Here is a 26,120-nt window from a genome sequence, read left to right as displayed (position 1 = left end):
GCATTTGTACTAATAATTGGCATAATAATTTATTTCGGTGTTTCGGTTTTTCGGCCTTGGTTTCCTCATTTTCGGTTTCGGCCAAGAATTTTCATTTCGGTGCATCCCTAGAGAATACTTATTTTACATCTTAAAAAAGTCTTGTGAAATGTCCCCTTTAACTCTTTCCCCGCCAGCGGTTTTTTAAAAAGTTGCCAGCCAGCGCCGGCATTTTTCATGATTTTGTTCTTCTTAAATCATATAAACATACAATATATCAAATGAAAGGACAGACCCTTTGCTTTAAAAAAACCCAACAATGATTCATTCTACCTTGATTAGTTCTCTTTTTATCACCTCTCAAATATGGGTATGTTTCTTCAAAAACAAAATTTTGACCAAAAAGCTGAGAGAATTCCATTTTTGTGAAGGACTTTTGATAGAGATCAGATGCAAAGCGATCCTCAAAATTTACATGGACATACAGCTGTTTGTCCTAGGGCGATACTTCCTGGTTTTATATGTTGCGGAAGCTGGTGGATAATAGTGATTTTGCGGAAAGCCGGAAATACTCGTCATTGGCAGGGAAGTGTTTTCTAGTAATTGATGAGTTAACTTGTCAATGGCGGAAAAGAGTTAAAACAAAGGTAATATTTTATCGTCGATCACTTATGTAGGCATCATGGTGTAATGATTTAAAGGTGCCAAAAAATGCATTGAAATAATGTTATATTGTTCACTAATATCTACATAGAAGATATGGGGCCCTATTTTAACGATCTGAAACGCAAGTGCGAAGCGCAATGCGCAAGTGACTTTGTGGGCGGATCTTGGGCGCTGTTGCTATTTTCCCGGCAGGAGAAATAACTCTTGCGCCAGGCGCAAATCAATAAGGGGTTGGTCTGAAGTAGGTTCATTATTCATAGGTGTGGTTTGGGCGTAACGTCAAATAAACCAATCAGAACGCTATCCAACATTCCCTTTAAACGCAAGTGCGCAAGTTCCATGGCGGGTTGCTATTATTATGACGGATTTACCAGGCTTACGCCAGGAGCGGTTTACAGCCGAGGAGACCGACATTCTTGTAAGAGCAGTCAAAGGCAGAGAAGTTGTTTTGTATAGGGATGGGAGAAACCCGCCCAAATCAGCGTAGGTTAAACAGGCGTGAGAGGAAATAGCCACAATTGTCTCATCAGCTGGCATCCCCATCGTTGCGCCAAGCACTACAATGATGTCAGGAGACGGGGGAATCCCAAGCTTGCCAGCATAAATCGGGCACGCCGTGTAACGGGAGGTGGATCTGCCTCCACACATGACCTGACGCCAGCAGAGGACATCGCTGCGTCCAGCCTCACCTCTGAAAGGGTTTGGGGGCTTTGAAATCGGACCCAAGAAACGCAAGCAAGGTCCATTCCCCAAAGTAAACTTACAAATCAAGTTCATATACATTAAGGTTTCTTATGAAAACATTTTAATTATTATTTACATAAAATAAACGTAATACAGCCACACAACAAACTTATGAAAATATTTTAATCGTTATTTGCATGAGAATTTTTTAACGCAGCCACACAATAAATAAAAACTATCACCACAATGCTCACCACTATGATTCCCCTTATCTTGTGTATTAATATTTTTTATTGTAACAATTTATGATGTGCAAAAATAACTGTTGCATCTGTGTAGATTAGATAAGCAAAGTGTGTGCGCATTGTGCACGCTATACATTATGGTCAAGCATGCGCCCTTAAAATAGCATAATGAACCACGCGCAACGCGCCACTGACTTTAGACTGTTTTTTTTTGGTCAGTAGCGCAATTGTTTTTTGAAACTGCAAAATAGCATCAGGGATGGTTTGCGCTGGAACACGCCTCCTTTTTTGCGCTGAACCGCCCAGGGAGCGCAAGTTCATTCCCTAGTTTGCCGATGTGCGTCTGTGGAGGGAAAAACCCGCTGTGCGCCGGTGCAAAATACGAATGATACATGCGTCACTGACAAAGTCAATTGCGCTGCGTGCAAGATAGGGCCCATGATGCTTTATTAAGTGCAAAAATTATCCAGAGATGGTTTTACATGTCCATTTACAACCCTAGGGCTAGAATGAAATGGTCTATTATTACCTTATTTATAGAAGTCATGAATAATAATGTTGAGCTCTGCTCTGATTGGCTGTTTTAAAAAGGCTTATTTCAGTAGTTCTGTGTGTGTAATAAGTGGTAAGTATGTGTTTTCTTTGTGTGGACCAGCAAAACGTAACTGTAACTTTAATAGTAGAACTTCAGCCTAAACGTTAGCATATAACATAAACTAGCATATAGCGCTAACTCAGCAGACACAACTACATTTTTAGCATTGTAACAGTATTGAAATCAATTTAATGTTTGGGGCGTACACCTCGTGCTATATTGTGATTGGCATGTTTTCCAGCGTTTTTTTGTGTGTGAAAACAATCATGTTTCCATGACGTAACCATGCACAGAACTCTTATAATGCATCTATGCCTAGATAAATACAGTTTTTTGTAATCTACGGCACCTTTAACATTTGGTTGGGAACCACAAGGTTGTTGGTTTAAATCCCACAAGAAGGGTAATCTACAAACCATTTGTGTTATGAGGTAAAGATGTTTAACAACTTTGTTGTGCTAAGTGTGACTTTATAAACATAGATGAGGTAAACAACTGCATCCTGCCGATCATCTGTAAGCTTGGCTTGAAATGATAAAGCGTTTAGCATCAGATGCAAAACCGTGGCGTGTACGCTTTTGGCTCATCCGTTTTCTTAGATGCGTGAACAATAACACTATTTGAACTTTATCCTCAAAGACAAATATATTTCTAGAGTCGCTATTAGGGTGTATTAGTCTCTGGTTGTATTTATCTAGGTGCGTGTTCATTGATCAGTCATCCGCCTATTTTGCGTCACTAAAATGCCCTTCTTCAAAAACAGGCCTGTGTTGCATTTCTCTGTCTGTTTCTGATTGGCTTTTTTAAATGTCTTTTTATTGACCTACAATGTCTATCCTGAGGGAAGTGCTTGTTAACAGCACTGTGGTGTAATTAGTCGTCAGGGTTTTATAGACCTTGAACCCCATATTCCTGCTTTTCCGCACACACGCTTGGTGTGACTTATGTGATCATTTCTCAATCCCAGTAACAAGTTGTGAAAAGCACCGTAGCAATTAGCCGCGAGCTGTCCGTGTGTCAGCAAGTTTAAAGGCAAACGCGACACATGAGCTCGTATCTAGAAGGAAACACGATGAAATCATTAACACATTAATAAACACATGATATAATCAAAGCGGTATCGAGGACAGAAACCGCATCTGTGCTGCAGAGAGGCCGCTGTCTGGACACGAGCGTGCGACGGCATGCCGTGAGTCCCGACCCTGAGAAAAATGGCAGCGGTAATTGAACGCTGCTGTTTCCACGTGGGGTTAAATGAGCCGTCGCTGAGCACTGCGTCTTAATGAGCGCTGTGTGTTTACAGTACCTGCATGACTCGGGTAACATTTTCGCCTCGTAATGTTATCTGTGCCTCTTCAGGGTCTTTGCCAAGTTTAGGTAATTTTTTGACGACCACTGAAGTATGCTATGTAGGACTGTACTGTGTTACACACATTCGTGCAGCCTATTTGTGTAATGGCATGAGATTGTCTGGTTACTGGTTTACTGCATGTGTTATCTGCTGTTGTTGTCAAGAAGTAATAAGGTCACTATATAACTCAGGGTGAAGGAATGTTAACTAGCCTTCAGCCTGACAAACAGCCTGCTGCTGTCCACTCGGCAGACAGCACACAGACGCATAGCACGCCAACAACACGGCCGGGAAAAGCGAGACAAACAAAGACCGACAGAGAGAAACGAAGTACCATATGTTTGTGATTTGGGCCCATGCCTCTTTCACTGGCTTCTTGTGTGTGTTTGCCTTCACAGTGGCACAGGCCCAGTCATTAGGCTGTCCGACGGTGCGACTTACGGGTCAAGGTGACGCCATTTTCCTCGCTAGGGTCATGGCTACATAAACATGCCTGAGACTTTTACTGTGAAATCATTTCAAGGCTGTATGTGGATGGGTTAAATTTGAAATTAAGAATGTGCAGACCCTGCTCGCTTCAGAGGGCAGATCACTTGAAATGAACACTGGGCGGTTGCAACAAACCCTTAGGGTCAGATCACCCATGGATAGGATTGAATGGGTTTTATCACAGAGCGTTTTCCTAGGGCATTTGCTTCAGTACATTTCTTAGGAACATAAAGTTATCTTGATTACATTATAGCAGATTTCATGCTTATTGCTGTTTATGGTTTTAAGGTATTCGAACTTCTGCATTATTTAAAGGAACAATCCACTTTTTTTGAAAAAAGGGCTTATTTTCCAGCTACCCTGGAGGTAAACATTTGAGATTTTATGTTACGCAGGAGCCGAAAATAGTCCCCTTGGTAACTTTCAATAGCTGGGGACTATTTTCGGGCGCTCCGTAATATCATTCCCCTGCTGCAGTCATGGTACGGCAGCAAAGTCCTTGATTATTACGCCAGAATGAGAGTATAGTTTCTAGCCATATAAGCCAAGAAAATCGCAATTTTTAATTTTCCATCGGTCTTAGTACACGTTGTAACTACAGAAGAGTGAAGTTTTAAATAGGAAAAATATTAAAACTCTTTGGTTATTTTTTAGCTTGATGCTAATGGTCTAATCAGATTCAATGGATTGTGCTAAGCTATACTAAAAGTGGTACCGCCAGACTCTGAGATAAGCTGAATGGATTCCAAAACGGTGAAAATCAAATGTTTAACTCTAGGGGAGCTGAAAAATTGTCATATTTTCAGTGTAGTGTCCCTTTAAAGGTGCAATGTGTAACTGTTAAAAGGATCTCTTGACAGAAATGCAATAAATATATATACATATTATTAGTGGTGTATAGAGACCTGTATCTGTATTGTTTTTATGACCCTAAAATGAGCCATTTTATCTACATACTGTAGTCATTGTCATGTTTCTACAGTAGCCCTTAATGGACAAACTGTTATACAGAGTGTGTTCCGTCCCTAGGTTGTGATATTTGTCCCGCCCCTTTTCCACTGTGATTGGATGGCCAAGTGAGACGTGACATTTTTCAACTTTTGGCGCTCAGCGCTCAGCGTTCAGCGTGGAAAAAAGCGCCAGGTGCTGCCGTTTTTGAAAAGCGCGGCGCTTCCATTGGAAACAATTGAAGCGACTGTATAGATCCCCTGCTCGGTTCTGGTTAGAGGTGTTGAGAGATGATGTTGGGTTTAGGGTTAGGTTTGGATTAGGATAAAAACAGCTACGGCCTAAATCCCCATTCAGACTGTCAGCGAGTAACAGTAGCAGAGCAACGCGATCTCATTCATTTCAATGGAAGCTTGGCGACTTACGGCACGAGCGAAAGGGTCTGTTGGCGACTGTATGGGCGTGTCCAGTGACTAGGGGTGTTCCGAATAAATGCTCTAAAAATACGTGGCCGAGCACTACTCTGAATCGGACGGTCGATCTTATTCACAGCTATTTCATGTACTACAGCTTTTGATCAGTAAGTCCTTATCGATCCGAAATCGCTGTTAGTTTAAATAGTTTATAACATGCATTTGAAAAAGCAACACTAGTCAAACATAATTATTATACATATTCTTTATTATCATGAAAATACATGAAAGGGTGTGAAGAACAGCAACTTAAATATATTCTTAAGCCATTTTCTGGAGCTGCGTGTCATCATGGCTGGATGTGTATTATTGTTTTTCGTCTACAGCGCATTTTGAGTTTCTGCATGAGAGCGCCCCCTGCTTTTTGGATGTAGCGGCATTTCACCGTAATTCATTGAGAAGCATAGCAAGCATTATCGGCCGATCGATTGGAGCATCCCTACCAGCAACGCAAGAAAAGTATGAGAATTTTAACTTTATACAAATGATGAGTGATTTTCGAGAGCGACTACCAATGGGAGTGAAGCAGTGGAGTTCATGTCATCCTTCTCTCGTCAGTTAATGGAGTGGACGGTGCTAAATTATTTATGACAACCAGATTTAAAAAAAAAACCCTTATTGAAAGAGGCTGGCGGTCTACAGAACGTGTTTCTTCCCTTTGTTGTTTGATGCCATGATTGTCCGGTGGCGGCTACTATATGCATTTTGAAAGTGTGGGGTGAGCTGTTGGTTGCAATTCACAATCTTACCACTAGATACCGCTAAAATGTACACACACCACCTTTAATGCGTCTCTTTGTACCAAAAACTATATTGGAATGAAAACACCATCTCAGGTAGGGGTGTAACGATTCATTCGTTTTCTCGATGCATCGATTACAAATCCTGCCGATGCATATGCATCGATCTTGAAACCTGGATTTTTGAATCGTGAATCGTTTGTTTCGATTTTATATTTAACAATCGAATGAATCGTGATTATATAACGAATATGATGGATAATAAAAAATATATAAATAAATTTTAAATTAGTTACATCTGCGACGTAAAATGAGCAGTGGATTACGTCACTACTCTTCAATTTGCGGCGCGCCTGTTTGCTGTCATTTGAATAAACACAGCAGACAGTGCACAAATGGAGGGACACGAAGGAGAACAACGCACCAGCCAACATGAGATCAAAGGTTTGGGATTACTTCAGTTTTTTGTCCGAAGTCCGTTGCAGTTTGCAGACATTGTAAATCTGAGTTAAAATACATTGGAAATACAATGAACCTTATTAGCAACCATCTCCGCAGATGCCATGCCATTAAGATAGACATACCTGCACTTAAAGCAGCTAGTATTTTAGGGTCCTACTCCTAGAAGGGTCCTACTCCTTTACACACTTTGCTGTATTTACACACTTTGCTGTATTTCCTAAATTTTCAGGAAATGTATGCAATGTTTACAATAAACGTTTATGGTGCATTGAATATGTAGAAGTAGTATTATTTTTCTTGGTTTACTTGCTTTAATGTATTTTGAGTCCTAAGAAGTTAAGCTATTAAACTAAAGTCCTGAATCTAGTTAATGAAAATCTATTAAATGGTCATGAATTTCCCAAATATTTCTTTTATTTGCTCAGATGCAGATGTATACTAATTTATAGAACAGAATCGTTAATATTCGAATCAAATCAAATTTTATTGTTAATCGAATCGAATTGAATCGTTCTGGTTAGCAAAAATCGTTTTTGAATCGAATCGGAAACCTTTGAATCGTGAATCGAATCGATTCGCTGTCTACCCAAAGATTCACAGCCCTAATCTCAGGTTATAAAATGATTCCAACGCGCCACCCAGAATCACATCATTATAAATGGCAAAATTACCTCCCTACAGTTATTGATTGTATGCACACTTTACTTATGGCCTTTTGAGAAAAAATAAGGGATTTAGTTGCCCGTTTTTGTTTAAAATGACCCCTTGAATAATGTGTATTTAAGAAATACCTGCATTTCATTAAAACATCACTGAAGGAAAGGAAAAAACATGTCTAGAACATCATTATGAATGAAAGATGGGTGGCTGTCAGGTGGTGGTGAGAGCTTAACTTTCTTTAATCGGCTCTGTGCTGCCGGCCGGTCAGTTAGTGTGACAGACGTGCCGTTGAGTCTGGTCTGGTTCTGACAGAAACGGGGGTCGCCCTGTCAAACTCATAAGACGTACTGGTGCTCGGCACATGTGGTGCTAAAAGCCAGGCTTTGAGAAAAAAGACCCGTGGCTCTCCATTTCATCGCAAGCCCTTAATCATCACTGTTAGCCGCTTTATGAAAGCGCCTTCATCTCGACCGGCTGTGTGTGCTTAAGACTGACAGCTAGTTTGAACTGTCAACCCATTGGACGTGCACGGCAAATGAAAATAACTTAAGTATACATGTGGAATGTGGTCTTCGCTGGGGGAAATGAGGGGTTTACTGTAAAACCTTTTCAGGTGGTAGAGGGTCCGTTATGAAGCGTAGCATATGAGCGTTGGAGCGAAATGTTGTTTTTAAAAAGCCACTTTCCACGGTCAGTGTGTGTTCGGAGCAGTGACTAGCGTTTGTGATTTTTCTGTCCGTGAGTTTGTGTTGGTTTTAATTTGAAGGTCAGTGGCACGGTGCAGGACTCCGAAGGCTTTTAGGCCAAACGGATTGGCCGAGACGCTCCCCCGCTATTGTGATAACTAGCTGCCTTCCTGCAGGGCTAACCGGACCCAGATGGGCCGAGGGGCCCGCGGAGAGATCCTGTTACGGCTGCGCCCCCTCCCGCTGAGCTTTTTGAAGTCTCATTGGTGCAATAGAGTGAATAAAGCACCTCCTCGATAAGCCACATGATTGAAAAAAGGGAGCACGAAGGTTCGAGAGGGATATATGATCTCGGCCAGGTAACGTTTTTTGGGGTTTTACTGCCACTCAAAACAGCGCACGTATTTTCAGGTGCACATAAAAGCTTTCATCTTCAGACACAACAGTAGTTGTGTTTTTTGGGGGGCCTCTGCTGAACCTGATTTACGTGCACGTTTGCTCACAGAGGGTAAAACCGGGCCCCAGTACCCGTCTTGCCCGTGTGAAGATTGATTTTGTTCATGTGAGGATTTTTATTAAAATGCCTCTTCTCATTTATGCGTGCCGACAGTGACGTCCTGCTCTACAAACACACACCCCAACTCTCAGTCACATTTGGGAATGATTATCAGGCTACTGTACACAATGAGTTTTTTAGCAAGCACACATTGTTCAAGCATTGATTGCCTCATTTGTACATGTGCACACACAAAAACATTGATATTAAGTAGGGCTGCACGATATTGGCTGGCATTGCACAGAAATACTTAAATGTAAAAAACGTACGACATGCCCCCCTACTTTGAAATTATTCTGTCCCTTGCACTTTTCAACTCGCCGCCGCCATTCACGGCCATGTTTTTTGTTTGTTGCTTAGATTTGAGTGAAGTAACATATACCCAATCACAAGTGAGCGTTATAAGGTGAAGGATATTTCGCACATATGCGTCTGGTTGAGCTTGAAAGTCGAAGGCCGGGAGTGGGAACAGCGTAGACCTGTTACTGCGTCGTCTCAAACGCAGTGCTGCGTCGGCACAACCGGTCATTTCACATGCTTTCAGGTATTGCCAATTTCAATATTAAAGCACAAGAATACGCAAAACAGATTAACTCACTTACTGAGTATGTTTACATGCACAGAATAAGCGGATAACTATCAAAAATCTGCTTATTACAGAAAACTGTTTTCATGCGTTTACATGCAAATCAATAAACCGGCTATGCAGACAACTGTGTTTACATGGGAATTGAAGACTTATCAGTTTTCTCGCAGGCAGTGACGTCACCACCTATAGTACACAATATTCATTCAAAAAGTCAACGGTATATCTGTCTTAAGCTGTACTGTTGTATCTCTTCTCGTGTGTGCAGAACCTGTAAATGTAACATGAGCTTCTATTTTAACATTTTCTCTGCCAACTGCTTTTGTCGAGCGGAGACTTTTATGCGTTACTTTGCGCATTCTTCCGCGTGTGACGTTTATCTTTCATACACGGAGACATGCGCACATGGACAAAACCGCGAGAAAGCAGATTAAGATGTTTACATGCCAAGCGAAATCGGCGTAATGAGCAAAAAACTACCTGTGCCGATCGGTTTTTGCTTACGCCGTTTATGAATTTTCCTCGATTAAAGAAAACAGTTTTACGCGTTTACATGACCCCACGTGTTATCAGTTTATTAAGCATAATCGGCGTAAGACACTGTTTAAAATAAAGTGTGTTCGCACCCATTTGACGCGCATGGCCGTATTGTCGCATCCCAAGGCTCCAGAATGCTAATTGAGTTTTTTTTGTGTGTGTGAACTGACATATTTATGCAAGAAAACTATTTTGAATCTCTGTACTTATTGTACTCTTAATCTGGATTCACACCAAACGCGGTAGAGGCGGGAAAAACACGCTATTCACATGTTGGACGCTTGAACATTTTAAGTTTACTCACTTCATTCGCGCATGAAATTCTAGTCATTCGAGACGTTCACGTGGAAATTCGCATCATAGGAGGGGCTTTTGCGACTCTGCTCACTTCCTGTAATCATGTCACTATTAGAGCAAGCTCCTGATTGGTTAACGCGGCATGATTTTCCGCCAAAGTTCAGATATTTCAACTTGCGTGTTTCCCGCGGCAACGCTCAATTCGCGTCATTCACACAAACTAGACGCGCAAAAAAGGTGGATTTGCATCTGATGTTCCACGCTAAACACCTCATTCACGCCGCAAGGCCTCCAGACGTGCATAAACGCGTCTTTACATTGACTTAACATTGAAATTACTCGCGCTTGACACCTCTACCGCGGTTGGTGTGAATGCAGCGTTATGCTGTCTGTTTCTAATGTTAATCAAACAACGAACAAAGGAAAAAAAGCATTCATGAACCAATTTATCTGATCTACTGAACCCACTGATCTATATAAATGACTAGATTGAGCATAGAGCCCTGTCTGTCTGACGGTCGGTCGGTCGGTCGGACGATCTATATACTGAAAGCCCTGTCCCCCTCGCTTTAAGATGCCGGCTACGCCACTGATTCACGGTACATTCACACGAGGCGTAAGCGTTGACACTTCCCTTTCACTTTTAATGGATGACGTCATGCGTTGCCGGACTGAATTGTTGAACATTTCTCATCTTTTCAAGCGGCAACACGTGCGTCAGCCAATCAGATCGCTTTATGCAAATAACCTAGGCAGAGCCAGCCAATTACATTTATGGAAGACCGGAGCATGTGTTGCGACCACTGTGATTGGCTGTTGGCCACACTTCAAACAAGCCTTCCATCAAGGGTTAAAGTCGCAATGAAATTGAAATGAAAAACTATATATATATATATATATATATATATATATATATATATATATATATATATATATATATATTTTTTTTTTTTATATTGAGGTATTATTAGCAAATGATTTATCTGTGAGCTTCATTATTTTTTAAAAATTAGTGTGTGCTCATAATCTTTAATCAAAAATGCAAATCTCCTCCCCTCCTCAAAGCGGTCTCTCTTCACTTCCTGTCATATGGTGTGGCAGGTGGGCGGGGTCCGGGAGAAGATCGTAGCGATTAGCAATTAGCAACACAACCCAACTTCAAACGATCCAATCAGATCTCGATGGACAAATTCAAATCCAGCCCTGCCTTATTTCATTCCAGAAGCTGTTTCATTCGGATATACGTCACCACGGGGAAAATAAGGCAATCGCTACATCCATTTCACGGCGACTTTAATGCTTTCGCCCCATGTGAATGTACCATTAGTGTTAGGTTTGGGAATAAGATTATGATGAAAACGGCGCTCATCCGGCAAGATTTCATAAAATTTTGGTCGTAGCTGTATCCCTTCTAGCCACAACCCACCTGCCCCAGCGCATCATCGTTCGATTTAGAGGGCTGGACTTGTGTCACCAGAGCGGCCATGTTGACCGTTGCATTGTCCCCTATTCAGTAGTAGGAGTGCCCAATCTTGTTATATCGAATATCTTTGGTGACATCTTTGGTGATTCTCTGCTTTATACCTTTTTACTTTAGTTACAATAACCGTATTTAATCTATATTTCATATTTAGATTGCTAATAGATGCTGATAAAAATGTATACCACTTTGCATAAAAGCATCTTCCAAGTGCATAACTGAAGAATATCTTTCTTTGTTTCTCTTATTATCTCTCTCTTTCTCCAGGCCGAGACAGCTCCTGATGGTCCAGATGTGGGCTATGGCTCGTTCCATCAGCAGTATTGGCTGGATGGCAGAATAATAGCCGTCGGGGTGCTGGACATCCTTCCTTATTGTGTGTCGTCCGTGTACCTCTACTACCACCCGGACTTCTCTTCGCTCTCATTGGGCACCTACTCCGCTCTCAGGTGTGTTTACAAACTTGAAAATCAAAGACTTACTGTAGTTTTGCTAGGTGTAATATAGACTAAATGAAACCGACTGTAGACGTGATTAAAGCGATCCAATCATTTCCAGATGAATCCGCCCTACATTTTTTTTCCCCCTTGAATATCCTGTTTCACTCAAAATCAAACGTCAGATTATAAAAGTGTGAGTCTTGCCTTCAAAAGACAACAGCATGTCTTACCAATTGATATGCCCAAGGTTACAGCCTAGTGCGTCTCCTGGTCTTTCACACATACATGTTGTTTCAGATGGCTTTCTCACCTGATTAAGTTACACTTTACAGAAGGTCCCAGATGTGTTTATGTGTGTGACTGCGTGTTATGGTGAGCTGTGGATGTTGGGAGGCCCGGGAGCCTTATTTCACACATACAAAAAAATAAAAGAGAGTTTTAGGAGGAAGAGCGTGAGGCAGAAGTGGAGATTGGGGTCTGGGGTCTGTTGTATTCAGAGCAGCTGGTGTCATTGTCTTTGTGCTGTTGTATGTCAGTGTGATTGAATGGGACTGTCTGACTTCAGGATGTGGCACTGTTCAGTAATAAATCTCCATGCTGTGTGGATAGTAAAAAATAATGTCTGTTAAACAATAAAATCAACAAAGTTTGCCTACTGTGAACCTCAAGTGAGATGAATGTTAATTTTAAAGGGATAGTTCAGCCCCAAAAAAACATTTTGTCATAATATACTCATCACACTTGCTGTCCTAAACCTGTATGATTTTCTTTATTCCGTTGAACACAAAAAAGATATTTTGATAAATGATGGTAAGCACACAGTTGATGGTACCCATCTTTCACAGTATTTGTTTTTTCTACAATGGAAGTCAATGGGTACTGTCAACTGTCTGCTTATCATCAATTATATATTTAAATTATTTTGCTTGTGTTCAACAAAATAAAGAAACCCATACATGTTTAGGACAACATAAGGGTGAGTAAATTATGTTAAAATTTTCATTTTTGGGTGATTTATCCCTTTAACACCAACATCAAAAGAATACTAAACAATGTATTATATTTTGCATAATACAAAACATCCTAAATAACACCCCCAAATTCTCACTACTGTTATGTGTTCAGATTTATTTGTTTATTTTCTTTTTTTGTTAACTTCATCTTTTTTCAGAATTTTGACTTATTCCATATGCATATTGTTCTATATTTTTCTAATTTTAACTCTTTCCCCGCCAGCATTTTTTAAAATTAGTTGCCAGCCAGCGGCAGCATTTTTCATGATTTTCACAAAAGTTTAATGCCTTCCAGAAATTTTCTTAAAATATATAAACACACAATAGATCAAATGAAAAAAAAACCTTGTCTTTCAAACCAAAAAATTTTCATCCTACCTTTATTAGTTCTCTTTTATCACCTCTCAAATACACCCACCTAAAGGATGATTAGGAACACCTGTTCAATTTCTCATTAAAGAAATTATCTAATCAACTAATCACATGGCAGTTGCTTCAATACATTTAGGGGTGTGGTCTTGGTCAAGACAATCTCCTGCACTCCAAACTGAATGTCAGAATTGGAAGGATTGCCTTGTTGATGCTAGAGGTCAGAGGAGAATGGGCCGACTGATTCAAGCTGATAGAAAAGCAACTTTGACTGAAAAAACCCATCGTTACAACCGAGGTATGCAGCAAAGCATTTGTGAAGCCACAACACGCACAACCTTGAGGCGGATGGGCTACAACAGCAGAAGACCCCACTGGGTACCACTCATCTCCACTACAAATAGGAAAAACAGGCTACAATTTGCATGAGCTCACCAAAATTGTACAGTTAAAGACTGGAAAAATGTTGCCTGGTTTGATGAGTCTCGATTTCTGTTAAGACATTCAGATGGTAGAGTCAGAATTTGGCTTAAACAGAATAAGAACATGGATCCATCATGCCTTGTTACCACTGTGGAGGCTGGTGATGGTGGTTTAATGGTGTGGGGGATGTTTTCTTGGCACACTTTAGGCCCCTTAGTTCCAATTGGGCATCATTTAAATGCCACTGCCTACCTGAGCATTGTTTCTGACCATGTCCATCCCTTTATGACCACCATATACCCATCCTCTGATGGCTACTTCCAGCAGGATAATGCCATGTCATAAAGCTCCAATCATTTCCAGTTGGTTTCTTGAACATGACAATGAGTTCCCTGTACTAAAATGGCCCCCACAGTCACCAGATCTCAACCCAATTGAGCATCTTTGGGATGTGGTGGAACGGGAGCTTTGTGGCCTGGATGTGCATCCCACAAATCTTCATCAACTGCAAGATGCTATCCTATCAATATGGGCCAACATTTCTAAAGAATGCTTTCAGTACCTTGATGAATCAATGCCACATAGAATTAAGGCAGTTCTGAAGGCGAAAGGCGGTCAAACACAGTATTAGTATGGTGTTCCTAATAATCCTTTAGGTGAGTGTATGGTTTCTTTAAAAACACAAAATTTGAATCAAAAACTTGAGATAATTCCACTTTTAAGAAGGACTTTTGATAGAGATCAGATTCAGAGCGATCCTCAAAACATTCACGGACAAACAGTAGTTTGCTCTATTTGTGGAAGCCACCTGGTCGATAATAGCGGTATTGCAGAAAAAAGGAAATACTCGTCATTGGCAGGGAAGCATTTTTTTCTTAGTTGACAAATGAACTCGTCAATGGCGGGGAAAGAGTTAAAGGTAAATCTCACAATTTTTTTTATTTCTCATTTTCTAATAGCCATTGTTTACATTTGAAGGCACATCTGGATATGTTGTATATTATAAAAGTTAGACATTGGGTTGTGTAGGCACTGGAAATATTGTCCACACATCTCCCTATTGTTCTTGTTTGAGTGTGTGTGTATGTGTGTGTGACATTAATATTAAGCAGACGTTCTGTCTGTAGTGAATGCTGGGGTATAATTGGCTTGTGTAGGGGTGTCACATCACTGAAGAGGAGATAATAGGGGCTTCAGCCGGGTGCCAGAGCCAAGCGGGTGGGGACTGGGGGTCCGAATGAGACGGGGGGATCTGCCCTGTCTTTCTCTCCCTCTTTCTTTCTCCATCTTTTTTGTGAATGAGTCCCTTGGCCTCTACTTATCCGTCTTTCATTCATGTAGAGCTAGGCTTTGTCACCAGGGGATGGGAACCCAGGAACCTGGCAGCGACCGCATGACCTTCCAGCACCTCGCTGTTTGTCGACGCTTTTCTTTATTTCTCTCTCTTTATCTCTCAAACGCTCTCTCTCTCTGGCTTTATTTCATTTTCCACAACTTTTATTTTGCTTTGCCCTGTCTTTCTCTCTCTTCCTCCTTGTCCTGCATAAAAGTTTCCCCTTAATTTTTGGGAAGACATAGTATGAGACAGACCAAATGCAGAAAAAAGGGATTTATTTATGGTGGAGAGAAACAGGTTTGCGCTGGGAATAAAATGAGAACTAAAGAGAAAAAGAGAGAGAGAGAAGCCATTAAGGAAGTACAAATCTCCTCTGTTTTTCTTATTTTCTTAACTTGCTTTTGTTTTTCCTCTCCCCTGGTTTTTTTCTTACTTCCAGATACACAAAGCTGTTTGTGGAACAACAGTTGTTTGGCCCCCTCAGTTGTTTTTTTACAATTCATTGCTGTTTTATTTACTATAGATCATCATATTATATGTTGGCTTGGCATTGATTAAACACAAACTCTTTCAATAGTTTGCCAATAAAAGATAGTGAATAGATTTGAATGTGTTTGAACCAAGGTTTTGCCAGAACAAGGTTCATTTTTCTTTAATTGCTTTTTACACCAGGCGCTTACACCTGCTGGTATGTCTCATATGAGTCATTTGTGAATATGCAAATGACTTTTTATCACTTTATTTTGTATATTTTTATAGTTTTTTTATAAATTCTCTTTCTAATAAGCATGCTGTAGTTTCAAGACTAATAATATCAACTGTTCTGTTTTTTTATTGCCCACTTTACACAGTATTAAAAATAGGGATGCACCGATATATCGGCCTATAATCAGTATCGGCATCAGAGCAGATCATATCCTGGCAAACAAAAGGGGAAACAAATGCATCAGTGTGATTATTTTGAATTGACAACAATGACAACAGAAGTGCCGTTTGTACGCTCTGCACTTCTGGGATTACACAGCATAATAATTTGAACAGCGAGTAAAAAGAAATGTCACTCGGAAGAATCGAATATCTGTATCGGCATAGAAATTTTGTATCGGTGCATCCCTAAATGAGGTTTTTAAAATTTCAATTCGAAATGCATTTGTGTAAAAATTGATGTGTGCTGTGTTTTCTCTACAGGGAGATTGCCTTTACCAGGCAGTTAAAGAAGCAGTCGCCCAAACTTTCTTACTATTATCTGGGTTTCTACGTTCATTCTTGTCCCAAGATGCGCTATAAGGTTTGTCTTTAGATTTAATTTAATACTGGTAAATGTTTCTGCATGATGTACCAATAGAAAAAATACCTTTTAACTTTTTAATCCTCCTGAACTGTGTGCCAAAATCCACAGGTAAAATTTCAAGAAATGTGTGGATTTGGTCTTCAGTTATTTGTTGTTCTTTGTCTTTGAAACTCTTTTGAAATGTTTATTTAGACTGCATTTTTCTATAGCCCTTTTCACACACAGATTATGGAAAATACATGGAAATGCATCCAAAGGCTTGTCCGGGATTTTTTGATTTTGGTTGATTTACATTGGCAATGATTTTCCAAAATCTTTGGGTGCATTCACACACATTCCGTAAAGATCCCGTAAAGAAGTGAAGTCCTTAAAGTCCTGCTCCTTGGTAGTTTTTTCAACAACGTCTAAAGTTTGCTTAAAGGAATAGTCTACTAATTTTCAATATTAAAATATGTTATTACCTTAACTAAGAAGAGTTGATACATCCCTCTATCATTTTTGTGCGTGCACGTAAGCGCTGGGGCGCGCTGCGACACTTCGATAGCATTTAGCTTAGCCCCATTCATTCAATGGTACCACTCAGAGATAAAGTTAGAAGTGACCAAACACATCAACGTTTTTCCTATTTAAGACGAGTAGTTATACGAGCAAGTTTGGTGGTACAAAATAAAACGTAGCGCTTTTCTAAGCGGATTTAATAGAGGAACTATATTGTATGGCGGAACAGCACTTTTGGGAGTACTTCAACTTGCCTGAAAAATCCACTCCCCTTCTCCCTCTCATAATGGGAGAGGGAGGGTTTACTGCGCCGAGTCGAAGTACTCCCAAAAGTGCTGTTCCACCATACAATATAGTTCCTCTTTTAAATCCGCTTAGAAAAGCGCTACGTTTAATTTTGTAGCACCAAACTTGCTCGTATAACTGCTCGTCTTAAATAGGAAAAACATTGATGTGTTTGGTCACTTCTAACTTTATCTCTGAGTGGTACCATTGAATGAATGGGGCTAAGCTAAATGCTATCGAAGTGTCGCAGCGCGCTCCAGCGCTTACGTGCACGCACTAAGATGATAGAGGGATGTATCAACTCTTCTTAGTTAAGGTAAACTACAGGACCGTTACCCGATGGTTGGAAACTTCTTTAGTGCGGTTTTGGCCGATAGAGGGCTGCAAAGCGAATGTGAAAGTGTCATTCACCCTGTTTTGAGTGGATGAACCACTGAAACTTTTTTGGAAACGTTATTTTAAGGTAAAAAAAACTATTTGGTGTTGCTTTAATATCCATGATTTCTCTTTCAAAAAACCACACACGTGCATTTTCGTTTTAAGATCCCCAACGAGCACCTGTGTCAAAGAGCTGCACGATATCTTCTTGTTGCGATGAGACAAGCGTCCTCACTACGCCATTGTTTTTGCCTTTTGTCCACACAGGACGCGTTCTGTAAATGTTACTAGGTTCCCCTTTACGGGAGTGAAACAATTATGTTTGTGTTCACACACAAGCCACAATGGGAATTTTATGGGACTTTTTCGGGGTCAGTGTGCTGTGTGAATGAGGTTTGAGAGTCTAAAGGGGGTTGCACACCGGATGTGCATCTCAGCGCCGCACAGCATCGCGTCTAGGACAACTCGGAGGTATCGTAAACCGGAAGTACACATTAAATAGCGCAAGCTTAGTCAGATACCTTCTACTTCAAAATTCAAAATATACGTTAGCAGCCAATGTTAATCGTTATTGATTTGGGACAAATATGATGTTATTTAATGTTAAACTATGTGAGTGCTGCTCTGTGGCACGACAGGGATTTGAGCAACTTCCTGGGTTGTGGCTGGGCATCGCGAACATGCGGCACCTGTCGGCACCGTTGTGTGTATACTCATAGAAAACAATGTGTTCGTTTATTTTTTAGAGTGGCGCGGCACTGAGCTGCGCGTCCGGTGTGCGACCCCCTTAAAGCAGGTCATTCTTGGTCATATAACGTCAATATCCTCTCCATTACACTTTACGCTATAAAGATATACAGTATATAGAGATGTTGCAGTGGTTATGTAATCCAAGAGGTGACTTTTGTGGAATAGTGTGTGTGTGTGTTTACTGATGGGGTGTGAGGATCTTTAGGGAGGCATAGTATATCACCTGTTAAAAGTGTTAATCCTCTGTATGGGTCCCTCCTGTCAAACTACACTTCTCTGCATGGTCGCTGTTGTAATCTCTTCCCCACATTACTGCTGGCCACCCTTCCGGAAACCTCCTCGGACACAGGAGAGGTCCATCTCGCTTCCTTTGCTAGACCTGTGTGATGCACAATTGACTGGAGATAACATTGAAAGCATTGGGAATTCTCTTGCTTAACTTTTCCATTTTGTTATTTATTTGAAGCCTTTCAGTACTCATACAGCCATGCATGAAATCCCAGAATGCCTCACAGGAGCTGTTATACATAAGTCGAGACTGTGAGAGATAAGAGTTGCATTTCTTTCTCACCAAGGTCTGCATATTTTACCTATACGATACACATGAGGATGAAATGTTTGTCTTATTTATACATATTGTTGCCGTTACCATGCACATTCCAGATCATTGAACGACACTCAACGACAATTAAAGATCAGATTTATTACCAGATACTGTTTAAGGCTACACTGAGATGTGGAAAGCTAATACATTTGACTTGCTGTTAACCCCGACCTGCAGAATTCATCAACGCAATCTCGGTATCACAACTAAGCCTCCTGGTGCAGACAGGTCATGGAAAATGTCGCTCTATGTATCCAGATTCGGCTCTGTTGGCTTCCTGTATAGCTGTGATGCTTTGCTTTTTGAGCTAATAACACTTTTAGCTGTTTCTGCAACCCCTTCTACTACCTCACGCTTGGCTTGTAGTTGGTTTTCAGGGTCTTTTCCAGCACAGATTTGGAGACTGCAGTGAAGTTGTCCAGCGGGAGATCGTTTGCGCAGGTGCAGCCGAGCGTAGAGCACGCTGGCCATTGTTTGTTTTTTTTTGCTGAGGGAGATGTTGGACCGCTGAACAGCTGATTCATATATGGCGAATGGAGATGGTAAAGCAGGAAAAGAATGTAAATAAAAGTGAGGGACGGGGCCAGAGCTAAAGAACAGCTGTAAAAGTTATAAGTGGTTGAGGAGCAGGTCACTGCTACTGTGCTGTAGTGTACTACAGCGTCACCTTAAAGCATTTCCAGAGAGATGGACACCCTTTTTATTACCCTTAAAATGGTTTTGTTTTCTAATCCTATCATGATCATGTTCAACGTGTTTGATATGACATCAGTCATTAAAAATCCAGATCATTTACTCACCCCCATGTCATCCAAGATGTTTATGTCTTTCTTTGTTCATTTGAGAAGACATTAGAGCATAAAGTGTTTTAAAACTTCCTGGTATACGGATGCGTTGACCTTGGACCTCAGTGGACCAACACCAGCAGATGACATGGCACCCCAAACCATCACTGACTGTGGAAACTTTACACTGGACCTCAAGCAACGTGGATTGTGTGCCTCTCCTCTCTTCCTCCAGACTCTGGGACCCCGATTTCCAAAGGAAATGCAAAATTTACTTTCATCAGAGAACGTAACTTTGGACCACTCAGCAGCAGTCCAGTCCGAGAAACTTCTGACGCTGTCTGTTGTTTAAAAGTGGCTTTATACAAGGAATGCGACAGCTGAAACACATGCATACGTCTGTGCGAAGTGGTTCTTGAAGCACTGACTCTAGCTGCAGCCCACTCTTTGTGAATCTCCCCCACATTTTTGAATGGGTTTTGTTTCACAATCCTCTCTAGGGTGTGGTTATCCCTATTGCTTGTACACTTTTTTTCTACCACATCTTTTCCTTCCCTTCGCCTCTTTATTAATGTGCTTGGACACAGAGCTCTGTGATCAGCAAAGCTCTTTTGCAATGACCTTTTGTGTCTTACCCTCCTTGTGCATGGTGTCAGTGGTTGTCTTTTGGAAAACTGTCAAGTCAGCAGTCTTCCCCATGATTGTGTAGCCTACTGAACTAGACTGAGAGGACATTTAAAGGCCTTTTGCAGGTGTTTTGAGTTAATTAGCTGATTCGAGTGTGGCACCAGGGGTCTTCAATATTAAACCCTTTTCACAATATTTTAATTAGATGCTGAATTTAGGATTTTCCTTAGTTGTCACACTGCAAAAAATGATTTTCAAGAAAAAAAATCTTAGTATTTTTGTCTTGTTTTCAGTAAAAATATCTAAAAATTCTTACATTTAGATGCTTTTTCTTGATGAGCAAAACGACCTAAGAAAATAAGTCTAGTTTTTACACCAAAAATATCAAATTTAAGTGATTTTGTGTATAAAACCAGCAAAAAAAATCTGCCAATGGGGTAAGCCAAAAATCTTGAACATTTGTCTTAAACACTAAATTCAAGAAAAATTCATTATGCAAAAAAAACACTTAAATTTGATATTTTTGGTCTAAAAACTAGACTTTTTTTCTTGGGTCGTTTTGCTCGTCAAGAAAAAGCATCTTAGCTTTAGAATTTTTTTTATTTTTACTGAAAACAAGACAAAAAAACTAAGGATTTTTTTTCTTAAAAAGATTTTTTTCAGGGCAGTTATAATCATCAAAATTAAAACAGATAAATATTTGAAATATATCATTCTGTGTGTAATGAATAAATTTAATATACAAGTTTCACTTTTTGAATGGAATAGAAATGATATTCTAATTATATGACCAGCGCCTGTATGTGAAACGCACATTTGCTGACCATTTTAAACAATAAACTGACACAATTAATTTGTATCATTCCACATAAAACAAAGTCTGAACGGTCCTCTTTCTCCACACTTTTTAACACTGGAACGGTAGTTTAGGGATTCATCATGGGTGACCTTTCGACATGATTGCGTAATATGTAAGGTAATGCTGGCGCATCACAAGGCTTTTGCAAGATAAGAAGTTGTGGTTAAAAAGTACGTATTTATTATTTCTTTTGGCAAAAATGACAATCGTTTCACTACATAAGACCCTTATGAGTCGGTTGGAATCGTTTAGAGCCCTTTGAAGCTGCATTTAACCTGCAATTTTAAACTGCAATGAAATGAGTTCCACTATATGGAAAAGAATCCTGGAATGTTTTCCTAAAAAAAATCGCGACTGATCAAGAAAAAACATCTTGAATGACATAGGGGTGGGTACAATTATTTTTTATTAAAATGTGGAATATTCCTTTGAAGCACAACTCGTTCATCACGCTCCTGACTCATTGCATGTTATTATCCGTGTCCTCTCATTCGCTTGCTAGCATCATCATCATCATCATCATCACAGCCCATTACTGGTCGGAATAACCTATGCTTGCTGTTTTTTTCTACATGAGTATGTTTGTCAGTTAAGCACTCCATTAGGATCCGTATGACGTCTTGTACACGCATGTCTGCAATGCGACGATTCAGTGAGCATAATAATTCACCTGCTGTTGTTGTTTCTCTGCACTGCAGCACTCACCGTTTCAGCCTTCACCTCTCTTCACCTCTCTCAGACTGTATGCGCAGTTGTTTGTGTCTCCCTGTTTCAATGGATCTTGGACACTCTCCGTTCTCTCTCCGGGTTCTGCAGAGCTGCGCGTGTGGAATACTGAAAAGCTCTCGGTGGGATCCCGGTTTGCCCTTATGTGTGGTTAATCTACCCCAGTCCTTCTCTCAGATCAGAGGAGCTCATTTAACACTTTTCTTTGTGCACCGTGAGATTAGTCTGAGGTTAGGAGGTTGCCTGTTTCTCACCTACACCCAGAAGCCACTTGTTCAGATCAATTCTTAACCCAAAGGCATATGGCATTGTTGTGGGCGTCCTGGGAAGTTTTCTTGAAATTACTCGCAGCGCAGCTTGTCGTTCCAGGATGACCCCCTTCCCTCCCGGCTCTGCATCTCTGCTTGAAGTGCATCACCCGCTGTGTCTCGTCAAAGCTCTTCAACGCTTACGAAAGAGCTGCTGACAGCCTCATAGCGCTGCGGTTCATTGCTTTAGACAGAGAACACTAGTGTATTGGCAAAGCACGACCACTTCATGCTAACATAGATCTCTCACGGTAGAGCTAAGGTCTGTGGTGGAGTTAAGAGTAATTTAAATATTGGATATTGTTTAAAAGTGTTTATAACTAATACAAAGACATACATATTTGTTTAATCTGAATTTGCAATGATTTTTTTACATTGTATGTACAAAAAAACAATTGTAGCTTTTTGTATATTGTAACTGTGCTTTCACACCGCCACCTGCGGGAGCGTCAAAGTGGCCAGAAGTCATTCATTTTTAATGAGAGCCGGCGGCAAGCTCCGGCGAGCAGCGTCGCGGCCTGTCATGTACGGCATGAGCGTCGAGGAGAGTTGAAATCAGTCCAACTTTATGGGAATGAGCTATGACGAAGTTCGGCGGCAACCAATATTAAGGCGGAAACGTTCGGCGGCAACCAATCAGAAGGCGGAAACCTCCACTTGAGAAGAGTTCAGAGAATGCATTCGAGCGTCCACTACACCTTTTCCATAGCGTCGTTGGCAGGGCAGCCAGAGCTTTTATTGACGCTCTCGCCGGTGCCGGTATGAAAGCACAGTAATTATGTGCATTGCATGTTTACAAGACAGCAATGTAGCAAAAAATGGAAAGGTTTTCCTTTGCGTTTAAAAAAAAATTCACATACACCAGACAACACTGTCAAAAAAGGTCCATCTTTACACAGATCAGCGAAAACTCAATAGAATTATGCGTGCCTGGCTAGTAGATGGTGATGCTACTTTGTAAAGCAACACTACATGCTTGCCTGCATATGCATTGTTCTATAGAGCGATAAATGCAAACAATCAAGACAGGCAAAACAGTACTTTGGTTAGGACGGACGATGAGATGGGTTCATGTGACTCTGGTAGGTTAGTGACCCTAGACTATAAAATATCAACTTTGTTGAAGAAACGTTATTAAACCTAGTATCGTGCACTGCAAAAAATGATTTTCAAGAAAAAAAATTTTTGTCTTGTTTTCAGTAAAAATATCTTAAAATTCTTAAATTAAGATGCTTTTTCTTGATGAGCAAAACGACCAAAAAAATAATTCTAGATTTTAGACCAAAAATATCAAATTTAAGTGATTTTGTGAATTTTTCTTGAATTTAGTGTTTAAGAAAAATGTTCAAGATTTTTTGGCTTACCCCATTGGCAGATTTTTTCCCTTGTTTTATGCACGAAATAACTTACATTTAATTTTTTTGTTTAAAATCTAGACTTAATTTCTTGGGTCGTTTTGCTCACCAAGAAAAAGCATCCTAATTTAAGAATTTTTAGATATTTTTACTAAAAACAAGACAAAAATACTAAGAATTTTTTTCTTGAAAATATTTTTTGCAGTGTATAGACAGATTGAATACATGCGCATAACGTCAGCGTTATCGCAGATTTGCGTTTTCGTAGTTTGCAAGAGGCAACACTACAAAAAAAAATTTTCAAGAAAAAAAATTCTTAGTATTTTTGTCTTGTTTTCAGTAAAAATATAAAAGAAATTCTTAAATTAAGATGCTTTATCTTGATGAGCAAAAGGACCCAAGAAAATAAGTCTAGTTTTTATACCAAAAATATACAATTTAAGTGATTTTGTGAATAAATTAAGCAAAAAAAAATCTGCCAATCGGGTAAGCAAAAAATCTTGAACATTTTTCTTAAACACTAAATTCAAGAAATATTCAAGAAAAATGTGCTTACCCCATTGGCAGATTTGTTTGCTTGTATTATTCACAAAATCACTTAAATTTGAAATTTGTGGTCTAAAAACTAGACTTATTTTCTTGGGTCATTTTGCTCATCAAAAAAAAGCATCCTAATTTAAGAATTTTTAGATATTTTTACTAAAAAACAAGACAAAAATAATAAGACTTTTTTTCTTGAAAATCATTTTTTTGCATTGTACCCCTTAGTTTTGAATGTTCATGTGAGAGTAAGAGCTATCCCAATTGGCCCTTACGCTCACGTGAACGTGCAAAACTAAGGGGTAGCGGTAAGGGGTAAGACAGAGAAATGGGATTGGTCCTAAGCCTAGTTTTTGACAAAAAAAATCTAATTTAAGTGAATTTGTGCATAAAACGAGCAAATTTTTTTAATTTTGAACTTTTTAATTAACCACTTAATTTAAGAAAAAATCAAGAAAAAATTGCTTATGCCATTGGCAGATAATTTTTGCTTGTTTAAGCACAAATTCACTTCAATTTGGTATTTTTTGTCTAAAAACTAGACTTATTTTCGTAGGTCATTTTGCCCATCAAAAAATGCATCTTGATTTAATAATTTTTAGATATTTGTACTAATATCAAGAGAAAAATATTAGGTAAGAAAGTAATTTTTGCAGTGCAAATTTTGGGTCCCAATGTCTTTAATTTAGTGAAGAGTGCTTTTTAATACAGAATTTAGTATGATCGTGTAGGAAGTAGGACTGAAGTAAACAGTAAACAAAAACATCCAGACACCGTGCCAAGAACTTGAACTAGCCTCTCTTTAAATTTCACTTGACACAAAGGCTCTAGTTGGAGTCTTTTTAAGAGACCGTGGGCAGTGCCAGCCTGCATCATTTCTCTTTCTGCAGTCAAGCCAGACCGATGTCCAGTTCGAGACGTGACTTCCTGGCCCCATCGGCTCTATTCTGTGCCCGGGACCGCTGATGGTGATTTGGCCTTGGACTTTTCTGGGCTTTGAGGCATTTGAATGTCTTTAATGGAGTGGAATGATCAGGACTGTAGGGTTCTGGCAAAAAAACGAACCAGAACCGAATTAGGATCTCCCCCTCCCTCCACCTGCCTTCTCTTCATCTACCAGGTGTTTCCCAAAGCTTCCTGCGAATTCCTAATCCAGGCCAAAGGAAACAAGCGTCTGAGAAATGTATTGGGGTCATCTTTGTGTGTTTGTGTGGAGGCTGCCGGTCATCTGGAGAGGCTTTTCATTAGTCTTAAGAGCTGCTTGTCTTGAGGTTAATGTGGAAACCTGTGGGGCTGGAGTGAGATGTACAATGCATGCACTGTGTTTAGGCCAACCTGCCACGATTAAGCATGCATGAGGTGAATCGGAAATGTATTTTCATCATTTTTGGTAAATTATAATTAGTCAGAAGGAAAGAAATATTGCATGTCTGTTTTAAAAGAGGACTCTGTTGATGTTTCAGTCCCTCTAGTGTATTCAAGAGATTGCGTATTCTTCATAAACAAGATAAATTCATCTACTACACTGCTATCCTTACCACAGACTTTGGGTTTACTTTTACATTGCAAATTCCATACTAAAAGGGACACACATTTTCCAGCTCCTTTAGAGTAAAACGTTTGATTATTACCGTTTTGGAATCCATTCAGCCGATATCCGGGTCTGGCGCTACCACTTTTAACATAGCTTAGCACAATCCATTGAATCTGATTAGACCATTAGCATCGCGCCTAAAAAAATAACCAAAAGTTTTAATATTTTTCCTATTTAAAACTTGACTCTTCTGTAGTTACATCGTGTACTAAGACAGACAGAAAATTAAAAGTTGTGATTTTCTCAGCAGATATGGCTAGGAACTAAACTCTTATTCCTGCGTTTTAATCAAGGACTTTGCTGCCGTAACATGGCTGCAGGAGGCACAATGATATTACGCACTGCCCGAAAATAGTCCCCTGCCATTGAAAGATACTAAGGGGACTATTTTCGTCTGCTGCGTTTTATCATTGCGCCTCCTGCAGTTCTTAGTTCCTAGCAGGGGCGGGGCCAGGGGGGGCCAGAGGGGGCACGGCCCACCCCCACAATTTGATTGGCCACCCCA

The 26,120-nt window shown here is 40.1% G+C and overlaps 1 protein-coding gene across 5 annotated transcripts in view; it reads left to right on the top strand.

The window, feature by feature from the left end:
* LOC135786666 (arginyl-tRNA--protein transferase 1) overlaps positions 1 to 26,120 on the top strand; it is a 121,612-nt gene that overhangs the window by 46,728 nt on the left and 48,764 nt on the right. For all 5 annotated transcript variants that reach the window (XM_065296164.2, XM_065296163.1, XM_065296162.1 and 2 more), the window contains 2 exons: positions 11,702 to 11,883; positions 16,204 to 16,303. In XM_065296164.2, coding sequence (XP_065152236.1) covers positions 11,702 to 11,883; positions 16,204 to 16,303 — 282 coding nt within the window. The remainder of the gene's footprint in view (positions 1 to 11,701; positions 11,884 to 16,203; positions 16,304 to 26,120) is intronic.

This window comes from Paramisgurnus dabryanus, chromosome 20, assembly GCF_030506205.2.
Source record: "Paramisgurnus dabryanus chromosome 20, PD_genome_1.1, whole genome shotgun sequence".
In the NCBI taxonomy this organism is placed as follows: domain Eukaryota; kingdom Metazoa; phylum Chordata; class Actinopteri; order Cypriniformes; family Cobitidae; genus Paramisgurnus; species Paramisgurnus dabryanus.
This window is presented reverse-complemented; position numbering and strand designations above follow the sequence as displayed.